General features: G+C 34.7%; 1 protein-coding gene across 1 annotated transcript in view; it reads right to left on the bottom strand.

Annotated features, from left to right (window-relative positions):
- Nucleotides 1–4,979: 4,979 nt before the first annotated feature.
- Nucleotides 4,980–19,705, bottom strand: part of sh3bp4a (SH3-domain binding protein 4a) — a 51,896-nt gene continuing 37,170 nt past the window's right edge. The window contains exons 4-5 of the mRNA XM_088930981.1: nucleotides 7,028–7,216; nucleotides 4,980–6,317 (exon numbers count right to left, since the gene is read on the bottom strand). Of these exons, the coding sequence (XP_088787107.1) occupies nucleotides 6,093–6,317; nucleotides 7,028–7,216 (414 nt within the window). The 3' untranslated portion in view covers nucleotides 4,980–6,092. The remainder of the gene's footprint in view (nucleotides 6,318–7,027; nucleotides 7,217–19,705) is intronic.

Genomic DNA, 19,705 nt, shown 5'->3' on the forward strand with positions numbered 1-19,705 from the left:
GTTGGCTTCTTCAGATTCAACAGTGAAACATGAGGTCACTAGTGCAAACTACATGTGCATTTAAATGTGTGAACAAGTGGTACCTGGGGAGAGCATAGGGTTGTTTAGGATGGAACAAGCTACTCAGCCATGTACTGTAGTTGAAGACAGAAACCCGATTTCTTGCAAAAATAGCTGCTCTTATGTTGTTTTAAGAGTTTGAATTTAAAAGCCATTTATCCATCCATCCATATCTGTCCGATATGCTTGATGTTGCATGGAAGCAAATGTAACCAGGTGATAAAGTGTGTGGTAAATGCCTAAGCATTAGCATCCTCGTGTAGGTTGATAGTGCCCTGCGATACTTGTGTCCTGTGCCACCATAAGGAATCATCTGGAAGTCACCTCCCCCCATTGTATATTAATATTTAATTTTCAGAAAAAAACATAAACAAGAGATCTTATGGGTTAATTCTTAACAAAAGTGTATCACACCAGACCAACACCATCAGGCCTGGGAGGAACCTGTAGGACATCACAACTGACATGCGGTTTAGTGTTTGCAACTATATGAATTATATGAATTCACCTTATATGTCAGTGCCAACTAGATCTATACTAGCCAACTTTTCTGAACCCAACTCTCTGCAAATTAAGTTAACCTGTTGCCCATGCAGGCCGTGTATAGTACAAGCCTGTTGTTGGGAATCACTAGGACAGGGTTAACTAAACACAGTCTTCTTTTCCATTGAAGATTGACCCACTTCAGGTTTATAAGTTGAAGGCTATCAACACAAAATGATACACATAAAAATTAGATATTACATATTGTGTTATTCCAATGAGCCAGTGTAAGTAAGTGCTCTCAAAATAAGATGGCAAGTTCAAAATATGAAGTCCTGCTGTCATCTTATACAGTATGAATCTTATCAATGTGAAAGCCGAAATGGTTCCAACTATAAAGCTATAAAGAGTATTCTTCCAGTTATGTTGAGTGCATTTAGAAGTACCTTTCTTAAAAGAAAGAGCTGTTATTAAAATATTGTCTTTGCTTGGAGACCACCTTTTAGCTACTCTTTCAATGGGTAAACAATAGTTATAACTGACATGAAATTTAAACTACATACTGTATTATAGTAAATGTAATGATCCATTTGATAATGAAATATTAAAATCGGATTCACAGCCTGCCCTTTAAATGGCAACAATGTGACTTTTGCTTGATGTACAGTATGTACTGATGCAAAAAAGCTTATCATATGACTGAATTTCACATCCATCAGAATAACACAAGACCATTATATATTATATATCATGAACTCTTTGTACACAGGGGATTAATGATAGAATGTAAATTGCAAACAAAGAAACAATGACATAATAAAGAGGTTTCCTTGTTAGCAGAAGTTTGTGATAACACTTACTTTATCAAGAATACCCAAAGAATCTGTGCCTTTCTGTCCATGTATCATTTATAGAAAATAATAATTAAAGAAAATATTTTGTAATAATGTAGTAATATTTTATTTCAGTAATGCAATTTTGTGTACAGGAATACTATGCAAAAAATTAAAATAAAGCTTCCATATAACTATAATAAATATAATGTCCTCATGTTCATTGTAATTCATTGATACAGTACCTATCGTAGTTAACCAATGTTAATTTCTGAACAAATATTAATATGTGTTAGAATGAGTTGTTTGCTTTAAAGGTCACTTTGCTGTTCTAAGTCACTTTATATTTGTTGGGATTTAAGATTCCATCACTAAGGGCAACAAAATGTACGCAAACATAACTTACAATTAATTAAGTCTCCAACAGCTCTGCTACAATCAGTTTTTGTTAATGGAACATTAGGGAAATGTGGTCTCCTTTGGATCTCTGTACAGAGATCATGCAGAAAAGCAAAAACTTTTCTTATTTATTTCCTCATTAAAACAAGGTTTCCCAATCTCTTGGGCATGAGAAACTACAGTTTAAGCTATTGCTTTAAAATAGTACTAGATTTAGATTGTGGTACTAATTTATGTCACAAATAGATTTCACTATTAGTGACATAAATTTGAATTTAAACAGTACATGCTAACCTCATATAAAATATTAAAATCAGCACTGCAGGCTAACACCCTGAAAAAATCACAGAAAGGTCTTTCTAACCAGGAGGAAAAAAATATTGCAAAAGAGTCACTTGCCTTGCCTATCTAAGTCAGGTGAGTCTAGTTACTCAAGGATGCAGAACTATTTTAATTGTCTCTGAATACACCAGTATTCTTCAGTTTCCCTTTGAATGATACATTTTGTCATTTGTGACATGGCCCTGTGATGGACTGGTGTCCCATCCAGGGTGTGCCCTGCCTTGCTTCCTTTACTTGCTGGGATAGGCTCCAGCTCCCCCACGACCCTGAATTGGATGAAGCGGTGGGAGGGTTAAAAATGACATATGCACTTTTTAAAACGCATTTTCCAGCAAAACTTGAATGCCCAAACTGAACACTTTTTTATGCCCAACAGCCTGTGCTTTCCGACTGAAGCGGATACTGAGGAAGGCCTCTCAGGTCAGAGGAAGGACTGGGAAGGAAAAATTGTGAAGAGTAGGTATTAAATATGCTTTTAGTTCTTAATGTAGTGTAAGGCAGAAACGGTAGATGGAAACAATAAATTGTACGTGATTAAAGCCGTGAGCAAAGGTAATGGAAAACAGTTTGGCTCTATCTCCTATGGTGATAAGAGCGAGCCGTTATGAATGTAGTACATCAACATTATGAAATCAGCACAGACTGGAAATTAGTTAAGGGAAATCTGAGGTTTTTCCCAGGTGCCTCAGCACCTTAAGATCTAATCACATTTCAGATTCTTTTTGTCCTCTCTCTGCTGTTTCTATGCTTATGAATGAGTTATGGAAATCAAATTACAGGGATTCAGATCAGTTCTTTAGTCTTCCTTTGTCTCCATTGTGTTGCGTAGGATGTAAAATGAATGGAGCTTTTGGACTTTAACAAATGGCAAGGAACTGATGTTAGTAGTTAGTTTTTACTGAAAGCAAATGTAAATTTCTGCCGATATACACCATTCAAATTAAGCAGTTTTATTTAATCAAAACATTGTTATGAGATATTAATTTGGTATCCTAGGTTCATTCTAAATTAGAGATTTAATTTTTCAGTCACAATTTCACTCACCAGAAGTTTTAAATACTTGTAATTCAATAATTCAAAAATAAATGGATAATAATTCAAATCCAGAGATGCTAAAATTGTACATTAGGCTTTTAGTTTGTTACAATTGATTCCACATGTTGGTGTTGATTCCAGTTTGATTCAATATCGATTATAACAAACATTGATTCCTCATGCCACATCCAGAGAACAACATTCCAGGACTTACAGGAATGTCCTACATTCCGACAGAAAAAGTACTAGGAGGTGACCTATTACAAATATTCAATTCAATTCGATTGAATTGAAAAAGTACAGAGGTCACCTAAGAGGTGACCTGTTACAAATATTCAAAATTCTCAAGGACAGTGACAAAGTAAAGCCAGTGCACTTCTTCACAACAATCAGTGAAACAAGATCCAGATGACAGAAGTGAAAATTAGGTGGAATTTAAATCTGAGAAGAGGAGGCACTACTTTATCTACTACTTAAGGTTTGAAACAAGGTACCCAGCCAAGTTGAAGTTAAGGTTAATGCCTTGACTTCCTTAAAAAACAGCTAGATGTGATCCTTCAATCGATGTTATCTTTTTTTCATTTGTAACCTTTCTTGTTCTGAAGTTATTGAATAAATGCTACATCACAAAAAAAAACATAAGTTATATCAAGTGCATTGATCCTAGGACTACCCAGTTTACAATCTGAAATGTTCTGGGGAAAGAAGCAAACATTCAAAAGCAACACCCCTCAGAAATTAGCCTAGAGACAAAAAAAAACAGATATAAGCAACTAAAAAATAACCTACTGTGGGTTTTGGTAGTACTGTACTAACTTCCACAACTGGTATGAAGAACAATTTTTCAGCCACATGTTGTTATACTGACCTTATATGCCCCAGGGAGTGCAATTATTTCACTTCAAAGCATTACTTTATGTCATCTGTTTACATCATAGCTGAAAATATTTTAATGTTTTCCAGCCCTTGTTATTTCATTATACTGTTTTCTTGGTGGACACTGTTATACTGTATAGCGTTTTGTAATCATTTTAGCTATTTTTTTATAGTGATCAAAATCAGTTGTCAATTTATTTTTTAATTTAATCTTGAACAAAAAGCAAAAAATCAATGCTTCAGTATGGAATGCTGTTAAAGCAAACAAATTTATGTTAAAATGAGCTATTATACAGCCTTCGTATCAAGCTTAAATGCCTATTTCAATTAAACCCTTCGAATAAAAAAGAGTTTTTTCCATATAATTTAATCTTTCTACATTATTTAAATAATATATTTCTTTCTCTTGTTAAAATGAAATGGGCACTTTGAATCCTAAAAGAATGTCTTTAATTTGCTGTACAATAAACTGCATTGCCACTTATATCACTTGTGGTGAATTCACTTATGGGGGGGATCAAACCTCAATCAATTATTCCGAAGAAATCTGTGTGCACCTCTCCATACCTTCGAAAAACTTTAGGTGCAACTTCTTTAGCCTGCCATTCTATAAAGATGTCTGTAAATGATGGACGGGCATTCTTAACTGGGAAAGCACAGCAAATGAACCCTTTGTTATTTCAAGTGAGTACTGCTTGTCTAACATTTTTAAATCTAGATGTAAGACTAAATTAAGACAAAAAATTTGTGTTATTGTAGTAAATACCATAGAAGAGAAGAGTTAGTAAGAGTTAGAGTTTAGTTCTGTATAGGCAACTAAACCAGTTCTCCCTTAATTTTTTGCACAAACATTTTTAATCTTGGCAAGCATGTTTCATTTTAGATTGAAAATATGACTTGCTTCTCTGTGCATTATTGTGATAAACAGGAAAGAACTATATACTAAAAATATTTCAAAATGTGCAGCCACTTTTTATTGAGTTTATGGAAAAGAAATACAATCCAAATTTACTGAAGATTTTCTTAAATGCTTTGAGCAGAAGCCAAAACAAATTAAACAGACATAATGACATCGCTGATTGTGTTCACAAGTATATACAAGATCAAATCTCTGAACATGTGGAATAAACCAGTACAAGGTGAAGTTGTGATGCAGCAATGCCGTGAAAACATGTTTTAAATTAGGCCACCAGGATAAATGAATAAAACAAAACATAACAAAATGAATCTATGATACTAAAATACACTTTAAACCAGGTGTTTACATTTTTTACAAAGGGACTTAACACTATGTAGTAGTGAGATTCAATTTATAATATTGTTTTTGCACAGTGTACAAAGCCTAGAAAAAATCCAGAAACTTCAAATACAGGATTTATGCGGATAAAAATGTATTTCTCCTTGACATTACTGGCTGACTTTATTTAAAAAGCGGGTAGCCTAAAAAAGGTTAAAAACCTTTATTTTCAAGAAGCTCCAGTACAAAATATACAAAAATGCAGTTGTAAAAAGCAGGCTGAAGTCATAGAAATAGAAGCTCAAAAATAGCGATCTATGACATGGATGTTCTTTTAATGAGAACTAGATAGGAGGCAGACAAAGTTGAGTGGAGGTTCTTGATTGGACAAAGAGCAATTTGGACTTTTATTGGTTTAGGCTAAAAATAACCAAATTATCACCCTCACTAGCCATTTCTGAACACCTGTTCCAAACACTTTTTTAATCAAAATGCAGGATTGCAATTTCTGTAATATTTTTATCTGAAATTTGGTAGGAATAACTGTTGCACTAGTGTATACATATATTGTTTTCCCAAACAAACCTCTACTCATTTGTTATGCAGATAATGTGAAAAGGTGTCATAAAGTGGTTAAAAGAAGACAAAAATGTGCCACTTAAAAAAGATTTAAACAATTACATTGACAACCATATTGATAATTAAAAAACAATATTTTGTTAAAAAATACTGAGACCACTTAATTTTTGGCTGGGATATCACAGGGCAAACTATGTCCACGTTTCTCATGAGGGATCCAGTCTAACAGTGGGCAGGAGCGCAGGCATTTAAATAGCAAAGTCATCCTGAGTGGAAGGGCTGAAGGCTGAAGCCCTCAGTGTGTCCAGACAGTTGACAAGTATCAGCGTGCCTGTCAGGTGTTTCCAGCGCTTAGTGATTGGGTTCTTCATTTTGTCCAGGCCTAAGTGCAGCTCTTGGATCACATCTCGGTAACTGTCGCCAATCTGGGCCGCCCAGGTCAGCAGAAAATCATACGCTGGCTTCCACATTGCCTACGACAGAAATACAAGATTCATTTAGTGAGTGACTTATAAGAAGCATTATCAATCAGTCAGGCACAGCTTGATATTGTTATTCAGAGATGCATCGTTTTCTTAATTGAAAATGCATGGTCAATATTGAAAACTGCATAACCCCTTCAATCTGCAATGGAAAAACAGTGCTTTATCATATTAATTTAGGGTATGAAATTGTGCAATCTTGAAGTAGATAAGTCGGGGAAATGAGAAAGACCCATTTTATTAAAATAAATGTGACAACAATGAGTCATAGGTTATTTCATATCTTGATAAGCAATGACTACTTTAAGCATTTGGTTTCTTAATATGTTGAATTACAATGCGTATTCCCCCATTCCTTTATATAAAACACTATAGTGTTTTAACACAACAAATCCAAAAAGTAAATATATTTTTTTAAATATCTTAACACCTTCACAAAACTAGAGGAAATACTGTCACTAAAGAGTAAAGTTAAATTGGAAGATGTCTAGAATGTCAGTCAAAAAGGCCTTTCCCTGAGTTTTTACTTCATATACATGGAAAATAAAAATATCTTGGAACTTTAAAAAAAATGCAAATTTGCAACCGATTTATTTCAATATTTATATATAATTAAAATATGTTGTAGAAAAATATTTGGAGAGAAGTCTGAGCATATGTACGTACTATTTGCATACTGTCATATATCCCTGTAGTCTTACCTCACTGTCCACCACTCCATTTTTGTCCCTGTGTGGAGCTTCGTAAGCATCCATTTGCTGTTTGGACACCTTTGCCAGCTTCTCAGCTAGCTCCCTCCACCTGCCAGCTATTTCCACAGCAGTGGTGAGCAGCACAAAGTCCTGGATAAGCCTGGCAACCAGCCCCTGGCAGTCCATCTTCAGCAGGGCCTGAACAACCAAAAGCATAGTGTTGACAAGTTGTACAAGGACCAAGTGTCACTTCAGAGATTCAACAGAACTGGATGGAATTGTCCAATTCTCCTACATCAATTCTGTATCACTGACATGAGGCCAGGCTACTGAGACTTGCATGCATGTGTCATTTCATCTTTCATGTTTTGCTGCATGTGCGTAATCTCGGTCTGTGATGCTGATTTTAATATGCCTGTCTGGGATCTATATTTGAAGTGTGTTAACCAAGAAAGTCCTTTTCACTCTTTTACTACAACAAAGATCACAGTACACTTTGATATGGCTTTCACCTAGGCAGAATGACGCAGAGACTTGGTAATTAAGTGTAACAGTATGAAAATTCAAAGTACTGTTTAGCAGTACACTGCTAAATAAATTAACAGAAAGGTTAAGTTAATCCAAACGTATCTGTAGCACAACTGGCAGATCTTGGAAAAGAAACCAGGCCTCTCCGGTTAAGAAAAAAAGATGAGCAAAAAGACTGAGTTACATAATAACAGATATGTTAACTGCAGTGGAGGGCACATACTTTGCAAAGCAAATCTTCCTTCTGCACTCAATTATACTTGTTTTCTGTATTCAAATGTTATGATGCCAGCCATGGTTTACAATTGCAACATCACTTATGCTACAAGTATTTTGTGCCAAGTATCCTTGTTATTTTCAAACATGATGATTCTCTAGGACAAATATTTGTCATCCATTCACAAATAAAGTACAGTGTGATGATGCTGGGTTGGAGCCAGTGTGTAAAGCACTGCCAGTTATATGGTGTGAGCCAGCAGAAGCTCTTGCGAATGAAGATCACAAGGTCAGAGATTGTATCCATTCATTTCTGACACAGTACCACACTGAGGAAGGCAGTGCCCTGGGCAACAGGCTGATTTGAAACATTACGGTTACAGGTCGGTGATAGCTTGGAATGTCTGGAATGGAAGACATGCCAGTGCAAGCAGAAATGGATGAGCAAGCTTCTCTTTACTTCAGGAAATTTGAAAACAAATGGGTTTCAGGAATGTCCTTGAAACAGGCATTGATAGCAGTCAGGTTATGACTGAGGAAACACAAACTATATCCTTTATTAAAATTATAATACATAATAACAATTGAATGGAAGTTTGATCAACTTCTATAAGCTGTTGTACAGTGTGAAGATGTAACATTTTCAATATTGTTTTGCTTGTGAAGCTCTGCTTCAAAGTAACAGACTATGCATGACTTTATGTTAGGTGTATTTACATCATTTTGATTATTGCAGCTTTTTAACATGAGGGTACAGCTTGTAAAACAAAGCTGCTATACTAACTGCTATAAAAACGTATTATATATTGAGGCAGTGTATTTGTAATTGTACAATAATAAAAAGCTTAATATCATGTTTTTAGAGTCCAGTAAATGTCACTGCCTAGTCATTTTTCAGGGCAGGAGGTTTCCTCAAGAAGAGATAAAAAAAACTTATCCACTCTGCCACTATCATCCAGTTTTCTGCAAAACACTGAACATCTTAAATATTAATTTATTATAAGCTTTTTTTCTGGATTTTAAACATGATTATTTGAAGGATAAGTAATGTGTTGGGCACTTCAACAGAAATTATTAAGTATGAAAGGCACTGGGGATGGAACAGACATTTCATTTGGTACATTACTTTATACCAAAACATAGCTAAGGCTAACAAAGTCACACCATGCGAATTCAACCAGAGAGTCTCAGATTTAGTTCACCAAGGGACTTTTTTAAGGGGGAAACGAAGATAAACTAGGACATTTATTAATTGATTATACACAAATTCTTACTTTCAGTAAGATACAAGTTATTCAATCAGAAACATCCTAATCTTGTATTTAACGAAGCACAAAACCCCCTATTAAACAAAATATACATGCTTTCATCAAGAGACCATATACCTAAATTAAGAGAACATATTATTTCATTGTTCATTTGTTCATTAGCAAAGTATTCATGGAAAAAATGTGATTACAAAATTGGTTCAAGTAATATACTTAAGCATAACTGCTGACCTTATCATCCTAAGAAATAAGAGCACAGACAGCACATAAAAAATATACCTGGGTTTCGCACATCATTAAAAAATGTAAAAGGTGCTCCCAATCTTTGCATAAATATACTAATTTGAATAAAATAAAATAAAAACAAAAGGTACTAAGCAAACAAAATGTTTACCTAAACAAAAGGTATTTGTTGATACATTAAAACTTACATTATACTCTATTAGACTGTTAACAACTTTAGTTAACTCTAGTCATCCTATATTATGCTACCATAAATACTCCGAATTGGATAATGCGAGCAGGATGACTGAGGAGGTAAACAAGGCTAGGCTGCAGAGATGCCTTTGGAAGACAGTTCACACTCAGGTCACAAATAAAACCATGTTGAGCTTAGCCCTCCCAGGAAATCATCTCTTAATCTCTGCATATTTTAAAATGCTATGCAATTCCCGTCAAAGACATTTGGCAGCTCTCAACTCCAGTATCAGGTCAATGACTGATAAGCATATTGGCACTGCAATATAGCCAAATTCATAAAATATTCTAGCTGTTTACCTTTCAGAAAAGCTAATGCTTTCTTTAAAATAATACATTATTTAAGGGAGGAGCTGAATGCAGAGTCCAAGTTACGATATTTTTTCCCCCACTTTCAAAGGAGGAAAAACACTTGACCTACTGTATTCCCTTTTTCTGTAGCTGAAACTATATGTGCTCTTGCATTGTACCTGAGAGGTTATGGGTTGATATCCTAGGTGGAGCGCTGTTGTCATACTTGTGACCAAGATACCTCATTTTCTTTAGTACCCAGCAGTATAACTTTGTGAAAATAAAAGTAATTTGGGATAAAAGCATCATCCAAATAAAGCTGTAATAGTGCTGAATTAAATATTACCATGTTGAACTCATGCACTTTCTATAGACATAAAAGACTATAAAATCTATTTCAATTCCTTGGCTTAGAAAATGTTTACATTCTTTAAAAGTTACAATATTAATAATCCAAACCATACACATACACAGGTGTTTTATGTTTTTATGTACTGCAACCACCTTGATTTATTCTCAGACTAATGTATTATATAATGTTTCATGAAATGAACTGTGGTATACCTTGGGAAGCTGAGCAGAAGCCTTGCAACACACCTCCTTTAATGTCCCAAAATGGTGCTTTTGTTTCATTAATAACAATGTACAGGAAACATCTGTTAAGTTACAATTTTCTATATTGTGAAAAACACCCCCCCCCCCCCACACACACACACAAATTTGACAATTCTTTCCCAGTGGTTGACTTTGAAGGGATTCTGGGATTTCTTTTAAGAAAATTCCCTTATTATACAAAGATATCATTTAATCAATAACTTGTAACAAAATAAGAAATGCTACATAAGGTTTTGCAGCTGTTTAAGGTTAATGCATATTCGTGTCACACGACATATGCTGCAGACTCTTAATAGCTAAATTGTATCCACAGTAATTACATTAAGTGGCATAACAGTAAACAATAGCACCTTGCAGTATTCTGTGGCACTTCAGCATGCCCAGTTTTATTTGTGACCTGAGTATGAACTGTCTTCCAAATGCGTCTCTGCAGTCTAACGTTATGAGCAGAAGGATGAAGTTAACATTATCCAAGTCTGATGATGTGGTATAATGTAGGATAACTAGAGTTAACTCAAATTGTTAACAGTCTCCTGAGTATAATGTTTGTTTCCATGCGAGTACAAATTAATACCTGCTGTTTATTTAATTCAAATGAGTATTTGTAGTATGAGGTGTCAGGTATGTTTTTAAATGCTGTCAATGCTTTCATTTCTAAAGATTTAGAAAGAGTGTTTTTTGTTTGCTACTCAAGCATGCACACACCAGTTATCACTCCTTTAAATTCTCAAATCGACAATTCTATAAATAAACTAAACAATGGAACTGGAAAGTATAAATGCAAAAGTGGTTGTAATATACTTCACATAAAACCAGATGATCATAATACCTCTTAAAATACTTGTACAGCTTTCCAGCTACTGTAGACCACACAACAGTACATAGATGCTGCATGTGCATTTCAGATTTAAAATTCTTTATTTTAATAATCTGCTTTATACAAGAAGGTTACACAACAGCTTTTGTTTAGAGTTGCCACCTCTTTCTCCCAAGTGAAATAAGCTTGGAAATCCACCAGGGAAAATAAAGGAAAATAATTCATTTAACATACCTCTGGTTGCCAGGAGCAACATTAAAAACCCTAACCTTTCGTTTGAAGCCTAAGTTGTGTTTTCTTTTAACCCAAGTCCAATACCTTTTAGCAGTAGAATAAATGCACCTCTAGAGAGAGCTGCTTTTATTTATTATTCAGTCTAATTTGTATACTATGAGATGCCATTTTCTATTGCTCGACATGAGATGGCAGCTTTAATAATAATATTTTGTGTGAATCTCCTTCACACATTTAAAACAGTGTCACAACAAAGATTATATGTAGGTTCTTTCTTTACTTTTTTGACACCGTGTAGTAAAGAAAGCCAGCTCTGAGTCAATGAGCAAACATATACATAGTATATATTTCTGCAGTGATATAAAAACCTAAAATCGTGAACATACAAATAAAAACAAAAGCATTTCTATTTCTTTTGAGATATTACAATGAGCTCAAAAAAAATATAATCAAATTAATAATATACGCTGCCCTGCAGAAGTATTCTTCCCCTTCCAAAAGTGATCCATTTTGTAGAATTACAAAAGATAGACATGTAGAAGATGTGTAGAAACATTTTTTCAAGTGAAAATTTACAATTAAAACCTGAATGCTCAAAACATGAACACATGCATGGGCAAAAAAATAATTATCAGACAAAACTGCACAGAAAAATAAAACCCTACGATGTTTATTGCAAGTAAACATCTTAGTAATCACCTAGTTGCTATGGAAAACCTAAATTAGTTGAGGTACACAAAAAGTTACATTGCCACATAGTTATTTGCCCTCTGCTTGTGTGCAATAATAATGGTTTACACATTATTTCAGAATAAATATACCGGTTTTGGTAAGGTTTCTCCGTTAGGCAATGAATTTCATGTATGCTAACATTGAGCAATAACTGGAAAGGGATATCCTACCACAAGGAACTCCCTATATCAGGCTGTCCCTCCAAAGTGAGAAGCAGTACAAGGAGGGAACTGGTCAGAGATGCCGCCACAGGTAAGTGTGAAAGGGCTAAATTATTCAATGGCTGAGTTGGGAGATAATAATCCAACAATATACAAGATACTAAACAAACATTCCCTCTATGGCAGAGTGGCAAAATGTAATCTATTCCTGAAAAAAAAATAAAACGGTTAACACCATCCACACATTCAAGTAGGTGGTGGCAACATTACAAGGTAAAATCTCATCTGTAGGGAGTGGGAAGCTTTCTGAGATTGGTGGGGGGGAAATGGATCAAGCAAAGTTCATTCAGTTTGCCAAAGCAGATACATAAACCTAAAACTAGGACAACATTCACCATAAGTCAGGAAATTTACCTCTCAGCAAGTACCCAAAGCACATAGCTAAAACTACAATGGAGTGACCACCATCTTGACACATACTGATACAAGCTTACAAAGAAGAACCAACCCAGTGTGCAAGGTTGGCAGATACATATTTCAAAAGATTTGTAGCTGTCAAGTATGCTTCCAAGTATTGACTGCAGGGGATGAATACCTATGCTATCAAAACATTTTAAACAAATCCCATTTGGAAGGAAACAGAGTACAGTGCAGTTATGATCGAAATTAATTTAGATTTTACATGTTCTGTGCAAGAAAAACACAGCAGTACCTTGAGAACAAAGTGCATAGGTGTTATACCACTGAATTATAAGAAAATAACGCAAATGTGGTTTGTGTTTCCTTTTCTTTATATCTTCCAGTATTTATGTATGTATGAATTACAGTATTGAATCTGAAGACTCTGCTCATTGCTGTTACTTATGTCTCAAAGAGGAAGTATCACAGGGCTTCTGTAGTTGTCAATCTGAAACACGTGGGGCTTTGCTAATGACCTCAAAGTGCCGAGTCAGGCTTCTCATTATTGCTGTCAAAAAGACTAAAAATAAATTCTGCATGGTTGCCTTTCTGTGTAGACCATATTTTTGCCATCTGTCACAGCTGACAGATAAGTCTGAGAATGAATTCTCCCAGAGAAAGGAGAACAGTAGTAACAATGTGACCTGCATTCCCCAAAATATAAAAATGCCTCCAGCCAACTAGAACAGCATTTGTTTTATAATCGATGTTGTATTCAGAATGTCACAACTGAATTCATCAGACTTAATAGGAACTTGCTTTGTACTATGTATCAGAACAACTAACTAGTTCAGAAGGCTATAGTAGAACATGCTAATAACGGATTTATAATACGACTCAATACATTTTGTGTATTCTTATGCAAAAGTGTATTCAGACACATTATCTGTCTCTGAACACCAGCCATCCATCATCATCAGTCTTGACCTACTGCATATGATGTGCAGAAAGGATTGGGGATTAAGGTGCTTATTTACTTAACAGATAACCGGGTTTCCCTGACCCAATAAAGTCTTTATAAATATAATAACTCGAAGGTGATTTACACAACAGACACCCATACAAAAGGGGAGTAGAATTTGGTCTCTGGGCCTGTAACTAGAAGGATTTAGGGACATATTCTGCACTGGGGATGCTGTTGTATCCTCGGGGAAAGTAGTGCACTTAAAATTGATCCTGAAGTGTCCAGCTGTATAAATGGGTAAAAATATAATTTGCTATGGACAAAGTTCAAGCTAAATAAACTGGTAATGATTAAACTTTAGTCTGTCATTTTTCTATGAAACATCTGTGGTAAATTTAAGTGATTGGTTTATAAACCAAGAGTCATGAAGAGACATGTTTTCTAATGTAAAACAAAATGTCTACACTCCACATATAGGTACATATAGATACTACCGTATCTAATTTAAATTCAGAAGGTTAAAAACATTAATGGTGTTGTTTGTCAAAAGGAAAGTTCTGAGACTCACTTAGATTCATGAGAGCAAAAGCTCTAACCAGGTTAGAGCTCTAAACGTTTAACATTACAAATTATAGGGACAGTTTAATATTTTAGAAATATCAGTTAAAACCAAAACATATAAACATCAAAATATCCAAACAAAATCAGAGGCTTGGTAAAAAGTCCAAATCACATTTTCATTGATAACCTTTCAAACTTAGAAGTCTATAAAATAAGTACCCAATAAAGGTTTTTGGTTAGAATGCAGTTAAAGCCCTGTAGTGCTGTGATCAATGGTTGGAGCTGTCATTAGGTGACTGTAACCTGGATTAACCTAGTAGTTGGAGTGAGTTTGAGTTGGTCAGGGATTCCTTGGCTTGGAAAACAACAGTGATTCCCAGAATCTGTAGTGCATCCTTATGCTATAAATGATTTCATCAAGAAAAATACTAGTCTGCCATTCAATGCTTACTCTACTGAAGCTTGCAGTGTGTCAAGTGATCAATAGATGGGCATGTTGAAGGAGTACAAGAACAGGTCCCCTCTCTTCCTGTGCAGGACAGGGGACAGGTCAGTAAACAGAGCTGATTCATAACTGGAGATGTATTATGAATAATGGCCAAACTGTGTGAAAAGAATGCACAATTTGAATTAAAGAATGAAAATTACCATAGCAACTTATGTGACAATGTTAGATTTTTCCCTGAAATCCAGAAATGTACTGTTCGATATTCAAGAGACAGTTCTGGGGCCACTTAAGTCATGCAATGGGACCATGGCTACCTACCTTTCCTGTTAATTCTTCTTTTAACCAATAACAAGCAAACATTCTAGTCTATCATAATAAAAATCCTGTAAGTATAAAAAAATACTTCAGTTACTCATAGTTCCTCAAACAGCTTGAGCAATTCTTAGCTCAGTGTTAACCAGCTGTCTTGATTTCACCTTTTCCCCCACAGAACTGCTATTACAACTGCCATGTTTTGTATGGTATACTATGTGCTTGATGTAGCATTTTTAACATTTTGTCTCCCCTAGAAGGCAATAAAATCATAGTAAAGTGCTAAGCTAGTAATAAGGTTAGGTTTTAAACAACCATGAATTTTAGTGATAATACCTCATTAAAAATTAAAGAATTTCCTCCTTCCACATAAAAAAACACGCACTTGCCATGAATCAGCGTCACAGAGCAACTGAAAGATCATCAATTGTCTTGCCAATAGAAACTGCTCAGATTTCACTTCATTAGTGCTACTTCAGAGCTTCTGTCACTTCACCTTTTCTGTTTCCTGTAGATTTTTGAATATTTCTCACAGCCATAAGCACAAAATTTTGATTTTATTACCAGTTCTTCCACGTGATATGCTAATACATATGGATCAGCTGAATGCTTTAAATTATTAAATGTAAAAACTATGTATAAAAAAATGCTCATATTAAATGCAATGGAGTCACCGCAACCAAAGTTACAAGCTAAGTTCAATGCCTTATTTAGATCCGTGTTACAATGGCCTTTTATTTGAGCTATTACTTATTGTATTCTGTGTAGATTGCTCTTATCTATGATGAAGCTGAAGACCGTTTGAAATATTCCACCTAAACTGAAATAGATGTCAAAGTGACCTCTCTGGCCAGTCATAAATGGAAAAGAGAAAAACAGAAGTGAAAGCTCCTTGCTTTTGTATGAGGGGACACCTATGAGGTAAATTAGATTTTATATTAGCAATAAATTTCACAGCATTCAGAACCTCTGCAAATGCTCCTGTGATAAATCTATAGGCTTATACAACTAACCCTACATGTCAAATATATATTCTTAATTCTTCTGAATTTAAAGATAATAACTACCTCCTCTAAAACAGCAAGGGGCCAAAAGAAAATGGAGTTCATCTAAAAAAATATCTCAAGCATTATCAAAAAACACAACTACAGCAGACAAAAGTCAATTTGGTAGAGGACTAACTGGCCCTGAGAACATATTTTTGACAAAATACACTGCATACGACATCTCATGAAACCTCACAATGGACTAAACTGTCGATTCACTATTGTAAGCTTTGCAGCATTTGCTTCACGTGCTAATTTTTCATCACTAGTGATTGTTTAGTAAGCCATTTTCAGACAACGTAAAAAGTTTTAAATGGACTGAGGTAAAAAAGCAGGCTGAATTAAATGACAGTCACTGACAGATTTATGTTTTACTTGAATTTTCAATGCTCTCCCAGGAACGAGCGAAGGTTATGTGCATAATCAAACGTTCTTTCCTTTTAGCAATACCAGTATTAAATGTTCTCAATTTGCTTTCTTTGTGTTGAGCAGACTGAAGAGGCATTCCAGGCAATATTCAAGTACATCAAACAATCAATAAATGAGATGCAATGGTGTACCAGTCATAAATCAAACAGCTACCATGGTGCTAAAATACAATTCTAAACATACCCTTTGCTGTCATACACGAGTATGAAACAGTTCTTCACCTAAAGGGCAGGCAGTCAGAAGCAATAACCTTTTTAAGTAAAACAACTAATTCATATTTATGTTTTCACTCTCATAGTTTGGTTTAGCTGATCTGTGTGGCATAGGTTATTTTTGTCGGCTTTTACATTTTTTTAAATACACTTTGTACACTTACCATTACTGTCTTGTGTATATATTAGAATGCCATGTATAGTTAGGCTACAGATTGACATAAATTATAAGAAATTCTCCACTGATTTTTATAACTGTCTTGTAAATGCTGGGTTTTCCATCTATCTCTTAGGTTAGCTCTCAGGTCTTATTTATGCATTCATCATCATATTCTATTTTAAAAGTAATAGCCTATATTATTTTTCTAAAAAAATAAAGAATTCACTACAAGAGCTCAAGGCTAGCAAGTAACTATTGCATTACAGTAAGAATTGAAACATAGCTTGGGGAACAATGACAGGAACAGATTCAAAATTAAATTATGCACATTTTTTTAAAAAAATAGAAGGGGTGGTGGTGTAAGACTATATGTGAGACATAACCTGAAAGTTAAAGAATTGAAGCAAAAGTGCACAGGAATTTTACAATCTATATGGATTAACCTGGGAAACTAAGGGCTAGATTCTAAGGGCTTAACAACAGGTGTATGCTGAAGACCACCTGATGCAGAAAGTAAGCAGCTTACTGTATGAGATCAGGAAGATATGTAGCAGAGGAGACACTATAGTATTAGAAGATTTTAATTTTCCACAGACTCGTAAATTGTGGTGAGGAACAAAGAAGCTAAAACTGACATGGTCAAAACAGTCAAGGACTGTAAAATATAAGTCACTTAAATTAATATACAAATATGTATGATTCAAAACTTTTTTTTCATTTCTTTATACCTTATTACCTTATATTAGGATTTGTTTAAATCTCCAATTTATTTAAATTTAATCTCCCACCTTTTGAAAAAAAGGTTTATATATTTCCATAGGATGGAATTTTATCATTTATAGGAACTGGGCGAGATGGAATTATGCAAACCTAAAACTACCGATGGACAGTAATTGCATATTTCTTCTTATTAAAAAAGTTTTTAAATGAAGTGTAAAGTTTGATCAAATAGGGCATAGTATGTGATACATGTTCCTTCAACAAAAATGAATGAACTATTACAAAAATGAAAAAAAAACATAGTTCATTCAAAAATGGATGAACAGTGATTCTACCAAATCACAGGACTAAGAGTCATTAACATGGACAAACTCGTAATCTGTTTAATCCTTTTGTCCAAATACTGTATATACTGTACATAATACACTTTTAGTCAAACACAGCTTTTCAAAAACAAACACAAGTTTCAGCATTGAAGAAAAAAATAATTCAGTAGCATAGAAGAAATGGGTATTTCCATGTGATATGTATGCAATTTTAGGCTGAAGGAAATAGTAACTGGTAAAAAACAAATGTATTGGTGACATGCACTTAATTCAGAAATCCAGCTTTTAATAATAACAGTGTTACATTCACACAGTATCGGTGCAGTACAATTCTTAAGTGCTTCAGCTTTAGAAAACCTGCTATTAATTAATTGTTCTAAAATACCATTTGTGTGAATGATTCACAAAGCACATTCTGAATACTGCAGCTTTGGACACCAGTGTAATTTAACAAACATGTTCAGCATTTACCTCTGCTGTAGAAATCTGACTAAGCCTCAATGCCTGAGGGTCGAAGTGAGTGATAAGATAAGCCTCTTTCATCTGAGACATCACAACATCACATCACTTTCAAGAACCGCTTATCCAATTCAGGGTCACTGTGTCCTGTAGCCTATCCCAGGAAGCATTGGGGGCAAGACTGGATGCACCCTGGACAGGGCACCAGTCCATCAGACACAAACACGCATACATTCACACTAGGGGCAATTTTTACAGAAGCCAGTTAACCTCCCATCATGTTTTTGGACTGTGGGAGGAAACCAGAGCATTCAGAAGAAACCCAAATGAACATGGGGAGAACATACAAGTTCCAGCCAGGTCCGGAGTTGAACCCATGCCCCAGCGTTGTGAGACAGCAATGCTAACCGCTGTACTCCCCTCATCAGAAACATTTTTTTAAAATATCATTCTGAGCCACTTCATGGAATTTTCAGTATTTATAACCAGCCTCATTCTTTTAAAATTACACAAGTACATTAAAAGGAACGGTGTGTATGAACCAAGCTTATATTTTCATGTTATTCGATTACAGAAAATCTCCAACTTAAAGCTAGAATTTAAATCCGTTAGTTTAGGGAGATAGCTTTTTGAACACTGATGAACGTGGTTCCTTTTGTGTATCTGATGCCACAGAAATTTGTTGATGAACTTTCAAGATTCTGTTACTAATTATCATTAATTAGCGAGAGGTGAAGTGGCAGAACAGATTATGGTAATACATCAAAGTTACAGAAAAAGCAAGGTCAAACTAGAATCGTATACAATATCCTGTGCATATTAAACCATTTCTTGCATAAATCAAGACTTACATAAAAATGCACAAGCTAAACTAATGGAAATCAGCTAGTCATGGTCATTAATGACAACAAGGGACAAATATCATCATCGTGCATCACGTCTGCTTCTCTGTTCTTCTTTCTATCTAGGTATGTTCCCTTCTAACTGAACATTAAGGCAAAACTAGATTTTCAAGAGTTAACTTAATGTACTCCAGTCCATTTAAATTACTGTATATATCATCACTGACTGATGTTATTGTCCAGTTCTTAGTGGTATTCTAAAAATTGAATAAATGTTAGAAATTGATCCATAGGGAATAGTGAAATAGGTAACACATCAATTCTGAATATGAATATTAATACTGTGTAATAAGAAATTAAGTGATTTTTGCATAGTCAGGACAATTGTGTTTACAGTCAATATTTTTTCTTTGTGTCTCGTTTCATTCATGATGCCTTTTTGTACCTTTTGTAGAGAGAATCGCATGATT

Source organism: Atractosteus spatula, chromosome 13, assembly GCF_055471065.1.
Source record: "Atractosteus spatula isolate fAtrSpa1 chromosome 13, fAtrSpa1.hap1, whole genome shotgun sequence".
In the NCBI taxonomy this organism is placed as follows: Eukaryota; Metazoa; Chordata; class Actinopteri; order Semionotiformes; family Lepisosteidae; genus Atractosteus; species Atractosteus spatula.